The 10,408-nt window shown below is 30.7% G+C and overlaps 1 protein-coding gene and 1 pseudogene across 2 annotated transcripts; one reads left to right on the top strand and one right to left on the bottom strand.

The window, feature by feature from the left end:
• The first annotated feature begins 43 nt into the window (after positions 1 to 43).
• Positions 44 to 1,960, top strand: LOC104718588 (protein neprosin-like). The gene is made up of 7 exons (XM_010436353.2): positions 44 to 201; positions 320 to 406; positions 498 to 608; positions 721 to 882; positions 1,052 to 1,105; positions 1,245 to 1,391; positions 1,491 to 1,960. The coding sequence occupies exons 1-7, from the start codon at positions 139 to 141 to the stop codon at positions 1,827 to 1,829; spliced, it is 963 nt and encodes a 320-aa protein (XP_010434655.2). The 5' UTR covers positions 44 to 138; the 3' UTR covers positions 1,830 to 1,960.
• A 3,122-nt stretch (positions 1,961 to 5,082) lies between these two features.
• Positions 5,083 to 6,163, bottom strand: LOC104718589 (ethylene-responsive transcription factor 1A pseudogene; annotated as a pseudogene). The gene has a single exon (XR_015568367.1). The product of XR_015568367.1 is annotated as an ethylene-responsive transcription factor 1A pseudogene (transcript).
• Between the last annotated feature and the right edge of the window lie 4,245 nt (positions 6,164 to 10,408).

The raw sequence follows: 10,408 nt of genomic DNA on the forward strand, positions 1-10,408 counted from the left end.
TAAACTACTTAATTCTTTGAATATATCTCAATCTTTTTGACACCTTCCAACATATTTGGTACCATATATAAACATTGGAGATCTTACAATTTGGAATGGATTGAGTACAAAACAGATAGACGAAAAAAAGTGATCAGCATGTATCTCCAATACTCAACAATCTTGGCTCTATTCCTCTTGTATCTTGCAGCAACAACTCATGTACGTAACTCTAAATCATTACAAGCAAAAACAATCGAATTTATATTATCATCATCTTGATTCATAATCAATCTGATTAAAATCTCGATTTCATTTTTCGTTTTTGTCACGTATATAGGCAAAGGATGATCAGTTTTTTGAGTGTGTCGACATCTACAAACAACCCTCATTGCAACATCCTTTACTGAAACACCACAAACTCCATGTAATTCTTTTTCTTTTATTTTTTGTTGAATTTTTTCATATATTTGGTGAATTCGTAGTTAAGTTGTTATTATTTTTATTTTTTTTGGTAGATTACAATGAATTCAACAAGGAGAAGTACTATATGTCCGAGAGGGATGGTCCCGATCCAGAAACTTCGAAACAACGTCAACAATTTCAATGCTCAATCTAGAGTAGTAAATGTATTACCGAATATCAGAAACTGTTACTTAATAATTGGTGGTTGTGTTTTTTTTTCTTTTCTTTTTCCAATAGACTAATAGTAATATGCAAATTTGGTCGGGATGTTTTTAGTGGGCGACACTTGACACAAAAGCTGGAAGTAAAAAATACCATGGAGCGAGCGCAGTCATAAGCATACATAAACCAACGTTCCGTGGCAAAGCAACAAGAAGTCAGATTTGGATTGAGAGTAGAGCTCCTCAAGGACTCAACTGCATTATGGTTGGTTGGGCGGTATGTTGTCAGTTTTTTAAAAGTTTATTTAGCTTTATGATTCAGTTTTATATTTTATATATATATATATATATTACTATTTATTTTACATTTTAAAAACGTGAATATGTACAACCTATTTTGGCTATGCCTCTCATTTTATTTTATTTTATTTTCATTTGTTTTTTAGATCGATCCAGAGTTTTATGGTGATAACAATACTCGTTTCACGACTTATTGGACGGTAATTAAGACTGTGAAAATAATTATGTCAAAATATTAAAGAATATTGTATATATAATTATATATATATATATATATATATAGATATGTTTCCATGAAACTAAAAATATATAGTCTGCTCTTGTTTGTTTTGAATATAGAACGATGGATTTCAGAGAACGGGGTGTGCAAATACAGTATGCAAAGGATATATACAACACTCTCCAGAATTGTATCCAGGCAAAACTTTTGACCACGTCTCTGCTTATGGTGGTCACCAAGTAACTGCAAGTCTATCTGTTATTCGGGTAAGTCATTTCATACAATATACCTATCAAAACAACTAATTTTTTTTTTATCAGAATACAAATAAGTTTTCATAACGTTTATAAAAAAAAATATGTCAGGATGGACCTACGGGGAATTGGTTGCTAATGAGTAATGGTGCTCTAGTTGGATATTGGCCTAAGGAACTCTTCTCACATCTAGGACAGGGAGCTGATTCAATCCGTTACGGCGCGGGTACCGTTGGTGGTGCTCCGATGGGCAACGGGAAGTTTCCAGATAAATGGAACGATTTAAGTAAGTCATCGTATTTTAAAGACATAAAGTATGTTGATGCCAATTTGAAGAGCACTCCCATCAGTGAGTTGGAGATGGTTGTTAATACGCCAAACCCCAACTGTTATAAGTTGAATTATTTGAAAGATAAACAAACCATTACTTATGGTGGTTCTTGCCCCTAATTATAATTAAATCTCTCTTTATTTATAAATAAATATATATATATATATAACAATTCTCAATATGTGATTGTAATAATTTTCTCATCCCTTGTTTTATCTTTAACAATTAATAAATTGGTTTCCTTGGGTTTTATTTAGATGATTTTGTATGTATCTCATATTGATTTGAGGCATACAAATAGAAGAAATGAAGTATGTGAATACTATTGTAACGCTACGTACAACTTGGTTTTAGATTACTCTTACAGAAACATAGTTCCATTTCTTATCCCCCAAGTTCATGGCCAAACCCGTAGTCTTCATAGAAGTCAATTGGTAGAATTTTGAAAAATAAAATAATAAAATAATTTATAATATTTTCTTTTCGTCCACAATCTTTAGATAAATCAAAAACTATTATTTTTATTTTATGATCAATCAATCAAAAACTATATTCTAAGGCCGTGAATGGTAGCAAGGTAAAGACCGTTTTCAATTTCCTTTTACCAAATCCGCAGACCAAACACCAATCACAAAACAACTTGCTTTTTTGCGTTTTTAAAAAAAAAAAAATTGCAGTTTTGTCCGCTGAATAATAACATGGACCGCTTTTCAGAACAATAATAGTTTTTAACCAGCGATTTTTAGACTGCACTGAATAAAATTATTATTTTATGGTTTTTTTATATATTTTCATAGAAAAAGATAATTAACAAAAAAAAACTATTTTTTGTGTTCTACTTTTTCTTTCCTAAGTCACTGGCAGTTATATTTTTCTTTTATTACCCTACTGTTTTTCTTAAACACTTTCACAATAGTTTTGTTTAATATATTTTCAAATTATTTAATACAAAATACACTTTTCAATTATCTAATAGATATAAAATTATAAAAACTAATTTAAATGCTTAATAAATTCAATTTCAATGGAAGCATGTTAACACTAGATTTTACCATATATTTTGATATTATCTAAAATTCATAATTGTATAAAAATGTTTCTTCATTAAAAACAAAAAATAATAATTTATATTTATACTAATTATTAATATATTTTCTAATGTTTTTATTCATGATACTCTGCATGGTTTTTTTTACCATTCAAATTTTTAATTGTGAAGTGCAATATTATTTTTACCAATCAAGTTTTAATTTTACATAAATTTTGGTATTTAAAATTCAGAAATTAAAACTTTATTATTAATGAAAATGAAAATAAAATATAAAGAAATCCGTACCGCTAATTTAATCAATCAAACATTATTTTGTACCGCTTATTTTAGAATAACCACACTTGTTCCGCAAATACATTTGTCCCACACGTACCGCAATTGAACCGTACCGCACTATTAAATTTTTTGTCCCGCACTACTAAATACGCGGTTACCATTCGGACCCTAAAGATGATAAAACATTCCTTTCCTAGCAACATCATCGTTACCATCACTACTCACTATCAAATATATTAATTGATATGCCAAGTATCTACTTTTAAAACCAAAATATAAATAAGATAATTTTGAATTTTATTTTTTTATTTGGAGATCAACTACTGGTTCATTTATTTTAATCACTTAAAAAGATAGGACAGAGTAACAAGAGAAACTAGAGAATTTCTTAGGAATCTTAGACGGTAACTTTTAATTCTCTCTAATATATTGTCAAGACATATTAGATATTTAATGGAAAATAATTAAGCTTAATTTGTTACTAATGTACAGTGTACAGGCATATTTTATATGTCCAAAAGGTTGAGCCTAGATAAGAAGAATGTAGATGTTGAATTTATCCAACAAATATCTGATGATACACAAATCTAATAAAACTAATAATAAAAGAAATGGTAACATGCTGAATAATTACGAGAGAAATGTGGTGTAGTTTCAGACTTTCAGTAATAACAAAAATATAGAAATACATAGAATTTCTTTGTTATTATTGAAATATTTTCATACAATGACGGTTTGAAATAATTTTTCAATATAATTCAATATTTCTAAATCTTTCCAAGAAAATAAAAACACGGAAAATATAGCTTGCAAATATCTTAGAAGAAAATGGCCTCAAGAGTCAAGATTGTATTTTCTCACCTTGTGTACCCCTCCTAATAATATCCCCGTTTGGATATATTCACGAAATCTAAGGAACCAGCTTACAATGTCGCCATCTTGTAAATAAAACATTCAGTGAAAAATCTCTCCATTAAGAATAAATAATCGTAGACTACTCAAAGTCATCGTTGAAACTTGAAAAGGAGAAGCTTGAGTTTACGTCCAAAACTCTTCTAATATTAAAATAAATTATTTTAAGTCAATGTTCTAGTTGAGTTTTTTTTTTGTTAACCTTGAGCAGCAACTCCCACAAGGCCACAACCATAAGATGAAAGAACAGCAGCAGCAGATTCTATTTCCTTTGAAGCACAATGTACTAATGCAAAAACGATCGATGATCCTAGTTAGCAAGTACAGTATATAACTATTTATGGTTGTGTTGGTATTATAATTACTACAATGGAAATTTCAAAAAAAAACAGAAAATCTATTAGCAAAACCAATGCTGAGATTGCTTTTCTCCAGGGACTTGTTCTGCTGGTAATTGTATAACTATATTGATTTGGTTACATTTTTATTTATTAAATAGAATAAAATTGTTGTGGCTGTTAGCTTTCTATCAGATTCTCATGATTGGTCGTATGTATATATCAGTTTGTATTTGATTTTTGATTTAGTATTTAATTAGTTCTGTGACTGTGTCTTTTTCTCCAATAATTGGGTTCGATACTTTTTTATATACACCTGATACAAATACAACTATAACAAATCTAATGTTTACATCAATAATACACCACATAAATTTTTAATTAGTAGACAACATAATATTTTACCATACAATATTTACCGACCAACGAACTAATTAAAAACTGTGGTTACGTTTTTTACTTAAACATTTAACTCAAGATACGACTACTATTTTTTTCCTTGCATTTTTGTAAAACTGCTAATTTGTTTCAGAAAGTCAAAAAAAATTTTATGTGTTTCACTTTTGTGTACATTCATGTATCTTGTCCACAAAATATCTTATTGTACTGTATCTTACCAATTGAGAATATTGAATTTTCTCACAAATGTTATCGTTAATAAAAATTTATCCCACTTGTAATAGGTCTAGTAATAGGAATGATGATTTGTTTTCTAAATGTTATAGTTAGCTTTTTTTTTAAAAAAAATGATTGATCCCACTGGCACTACTGAATGAAATGATTGGAGGGTAGATATATAATAATAATAAACGAATTTCTTATTAACGTTTTCTCTTTTAGAAGAATCATAATAATCCAACAAAGAAAAATCAAAAACTACAAAACCAATAAACTATCGCCACGTGTTACTTCAACGACCTCGCACTTCACCGTCAATCCCTTATCCGTTCCATCACCGGCGGCCACCGTTCTCCTCTTCTTCGGAGCTCCGGCATAAGAAGAAGAACTAGAAGCTCTCTTGGACTTGATCCGAACCGGGTCGGGTTCTCCTGAATTAACTCTCAACGGAAAATTCAACAAAGCGCGGGAGCCACGCATCCTAAAAGCAGCTCTGTCGTAAGCCAACGCCGCGTCCTCCGCCGTCTCAAACGTCCCTAACCAAACTCTAGCCCCGTTCTTCGCCGGATCCCTAATCTCCGCCGCAAATTTACCCCACGGCCTTTGCCTCACTCCTCTGTAATGCTTTCCCTTCGCCGCCGCCACCGCAGCAGCAACCGGAAGAACCGGACTCGTCTCTATCTTCGCCGGAACAGAATCCACCGCGAAACTCTCCGTAGTCTCGGTCTTAACCGCCGGAAAAGAGCTGCGATCCTCGTCGGAAGAAGAAGAAGACGGTTCCCAACCGCCGTGAAAAGCGTCGTTAAGGATGCCGTAAACCAACATATCCTCAGAATCGTTTTCCTTCAGCGGCAAGTCTCCCCAGCTCTCGGTGAAGCAAGGATACAACTTCCCGAAGCTAGGGTTCCGTCCGTACACCGGTTTAACGCTGTTACATGTTGTTGTACAAGATTGCTCCCCTGAACTCGTCATCGACTCACTGAGTCGCGCCTCTGTTTCACCAAGTAAGTGTCGCCGTATCGACTCGAGGAAAGCGTAGTCCGATTGAGATTCCGCCGTCATCGACATAAATAATAAGATAGAGATATGTTTATTAAGCTTAAAGAAAAATTCTTGAAAATGTTTTTGTTTTTGTATCTTTGGGTTCTTGTTCTTGTTGAGATTTCGAAGTGTCCGGTGTGAATGAGAATAAAAGGAGGTTTGGTTATATTTATATAGAGAGATTAAATGGAAAAAAAAAAAGGTTCATGAACCTGGAAAATTTTGAATATTGACAAGACTAGTTATATTATAAATTAAGGCGTATAGTGGATATTAAAAAAAGTTGAAAATATGAAAGTAATGGAATTTTCATAATAGCTATGAAGGTTCGTGAATTAAACACGTGCGTTTTATCCATATAAGACACACATAAATTGAAGTAGCCGTCAAGGATGATGTCACGCAATCTATGGAAGCAATTTTGTGATTGGTCTCGTGTCTCTCAACTTGTCTTTCTTTGGATTTTTTTTTTGGTCTTTAGATGACTTTATTATAGCGGTTGGTCTTCTTCTTTTGTTTCTTCCCAACTTGAACCGCCGGTTTACGGATAACAAATACTATGTGCCAAAAGTTTTGTTTATAAAACTAGGTTTTTACAATCCATACTAAATTCTAGTGAAGTTTTGTTTAATAATGTTGTTGTATAGATGGCAAGTATATAATAGACAAAAAACTAATTAATTCATCTTATTCTTTTGGAGTTGGAGCAGGGAGAAGAATAAGAACAAATACGTTCTAAATGTTTTGTAAGAATTAGGAATTTAGGGATTTGGTTTAGTGATCACTTTAAAGCAAAGACTATTGATCACACTCCTTATGGTTCGCTTGAAACAAAGAATGCAGCTTATTCATCATCAATCATCATTCATGTGGGGTTTTACGGTTATGCAAGAGGATTGAGTCAATATATCACGTGAAGCCACTAATCTTTGAAGTACGAATTGAACTAGTAGCTTACTAATTAGAGAGGTTCTGACAACAACTCCAGTGAAAATAGTATGTTGTTTGAACTTTGAACCTTCTTTTTTTTTTTTTTTTGGACAAAAAAAAACTTTGAACCTTTTGTTAAGAAAATATGTAATTATGTTTTGAGTGTATAGACTAGACAAAAATTCGAATTTTTATTATAAGCTATATCGAAAAGAAAAATCGTCAATATATACCCTCACTAGACAAAAGAGAAAAGATATATTTATTTCATGTCGATCTTTAAAAGCTGAAAGTGAACGAGTGGGTCTCTCGCTTTTGTCAACTTGCAATAAAGAGGAGACTCCTTCGAGGAAGGATGGCATATGATGTTTTTGTCTATGTTACTCAATTGCACGGATTCTATTGGTTTGAAATCACATCAAGCTCCATATTCTTATCGTTGTTGGGAAATCTAACTGGAGATCTTAGCTCTTAAAAATTAACATTCTTGGAGTTTTAGTTCAACGTTAGTAGCACAATGGAACAATCAATTTTTTAAAAATAAGATAAATATATAACAACTTAGACTTACGAGAAACAAGTTTAATACATCAACTGTTTTTTAGAAAGAAATGTAAAACATATATTGTTTTGAGTTACATGGCTCATGAAGAATTGTTGTATTTTATTTATTAGTGACGTACATTTATTTTCTGGGTATATTTGATATTTTAGAATAAGTAAAAGGTTGATTTCAAAATAAACATTTCTTATATTAATTACTAGATTTTAAGTTCAATCCGAACTCTTATAATTAGTCAAATGCATTGGATTACAAACTTGTATAAGTCAAATATTGAGATATTTGTAATTTTATTTACTTTATTTATTTAAAAATTATTATATTCAGTTGGAATTTAATTAATCAAAAATATTTTATTTTAGAATTTAATCAATCAAAATTAGTTGTTGTGAAAGTAAACATCTGTTAATATGTATATTACTTTGTAGTTTATATAATATTATTTAAATTTTATCCACCAATTTGAAATTAGTTAGTTTCACCCAAAACCTCTTAGCTATTAAAAAAAATAGTTAGTTTTGTATATGAGTGTGAGGGTTAGTGTTTGTTTTAACTCTTTTTATATAACATTAAGTTTTAAGATATTTTTTTTTGCTTTTAGACCAACCCGCAAAAATATATAAGTGTACTAATATTAACCCTAATTCTCATCACATAATTGTGATTTTTTCAGTCTAGGTTTAGACATGTGGATAAATAAAAATTTTCCATAAAGTATTGTTGCTTATTTAGTATTGTGCGTATGTTAAATTGCTAAAATCGGTATTTACACAGATTTTAGTTTATTATCACAAAGTTAGTAAAATTGTTGATATTACTCATATATGACTAAATTTGATGTACTCGGTATTTAAAGTGTGTAACAGGACATATATTTATATTTGAGATCATAACTCTATGAGTGACACATTTTTTTAGTCAAAAAACATACGTCATTTGTGGAGGTTAAAATAAAATACATATAAAATCATACATTGTTAGTTTATTTTCTGTTTTTATCCATGACATCAATGGCTCAATCCATTTTAAACAACTTATAAAAATAAAACATGTATCATGTAAAATCATATAGTATTTTGCAATATCTTTGGAAATAAATTTGCCAAACAAATTATGGAAAATCGACATTGAAAAAGGTAAGAAATTATAGTTTCTTTTTCACTAAAATATTTAAAATTTATAATTAAAAACAAAAACAGAAATTGATTTTGTTCATATATTTTAGGAAAACAAGTATTCCCGATTTTTGCTTAATTGTTTTAATTATTATTATTTTATTATTTTTAATTACAATGGCATGAGATGTAAATATTTCTCAACTCCAAAATTTCTTTGCTAAAACTGATGCAAAAATGTTAATATAGATAGACTTATCTACATTGTTGATTTAGTTTTAAAAATTAGTTAACTCATCTAGCTTTGCTGAATATGATTTGTTTAAAAATCAATATTTCAGAGTTGTATAAAAGAATCAAGATGCTAACAAAGATTATTCCAAACTATAAAAATAATTTGTTTTTAATTAAAAACAAAAAGAAAACGTAAAATAAAAATAAAAAACGAGGCCGACATGTTCAGCACCAACGACAACAACCCAATGACACATTATCTTTATGTTTTATAGTCACGGGCAACCAACCCCAATTGCTACTGAAATCAAAAGAATATAAAAACTGATCACTAATTCAAAATTTGCCTAAGGATATATACATATAATCAACTATCAACATAAATGAAATCAAAATTTCCGAAGGCCTCTATTCTAAGTTTGTAGGCACGGCAAGAGATGATTTATGGAGTAAAGCTAGAGCACCTACCATTGTTCAGATTAGTGACAAAAGAGTTTAATTTTTATATAAATCGTAGTCAGTACTATTGTCCAATTAAATTCATCTGGGCTAACATCGTCTTCAAAAGATAATGAAAATTCAAGATTGTGATGTGTCGGTTTCATTGTTAAAACGTCTCCAAAACTCATAGATTTATAGATTTATTTGGTTTTATATCTTCTTATAATTAAAAGAGCAGTACATTTTTAGATATGTCAGAAATTATCTAAGTATTTATACAGATTGCCACTCAATTTTACGAAAACGAAAACGTTTCTCGAAATTCAGAAGGGTACAATCGTCAGAACAAATGGAAATTCGATTACCCGACCTGCATGTTTCAATGGATCCGTTTTAAAAACACGCGGATCCTATAACTTTTTTGAGTTTGTCTTTCTAAAAGATAAATTTTATTTGACCTAATTTAATTTCTTTTCTCTCCCCTGTTAATCTTTGACAGTCGCCGCCCTAAAGAAGAAGAAGATGTCTTTCATGATCAATCTACTAAGCTTCGCTTCGAAGCTGATGAGAAGATATTGAATTTGGATTTCAAGGAAGAGAAGTTGGCTATTGGAAATTATGTAAGTTGGTGTGCGAGTTGTGTGTATAATTGCAGTTTTAGAATGATGCAATTTGCAAATAAGGATTATGTACATGTTGTTTACTTCTGGATTTTTTTCTAATTTCTTCTTCAGGATGATGCCTTTGTTCTACAGCGTTAGAATCAGAAACTGGTCCAACAATTAGACGTGTAGAAGAAACAGTTGTACAATGTTGAAACCAAGATCCAACAGTTGTTCGATGTTGGAATCAGGTCAGCAATTACTTGGTTTTCCGGTGGTCGTGTTCCTTTCTGTCTTTGTAAAACGACCAATTGCATTGTTTAATGTTTAGCCTAGAGGGTCTATCGTTTTATTTGTGTTTTTTGACATATGAAACAAGTTGTTGGCTTTGGGGAATACGTCAAAGAAGTCTATGTCTCTTACGAGTAGGTTATATATGAAACCGTGGTACATTAATCCATTACACCACTCAAATCCTAATCGACGAAAAATCTAAACTTGACTGTATAAAATGTAATCAGACATGTGTTTTGCATTTCTGCTGCAAAATTCACAGAGAAGAGCAGAGAGAAGAGCGG

This window comes from Camelina sativa, chromosome 10 (assembly GCF_030686135.1).
Source record: "Camelina sativa cultivar CO46 ecotype springtype chromosome 10, ASM3068613v1".
Classification (NCBI taxonomy): domain Eukaryota; kingdom Viridiplantae; phylum Streptophyta; class Magnoliopsida; order Brassicales; family Brassicaceae; genus Camelina; species Camelina sativa.

Excerpts from the sequence above, each read along its gene's own strand:
- LOC104718588 (XM_010436353.2), top strand. The coding sequence starts at position 139 with ATGTATCTCCAATACTCAACAATCTTGGCTCTATTCCTCTTGTATCTT. Across the intron at positions 609-720 it reads CTCAATCTAGAGTAGTAAAT|TGGGCGACACTTGACACAAA; the intron begins GTATTACCGAAT and ends GGATGTTTTTAG. Across the intron at positions 883-1,051 it reads GCATTATGGTTGGTTGGGCG|ATCGATCCAGAGTTTTATGG; the intron begins GTATGTTGTCAG and ends TTTGTTTTTTAG.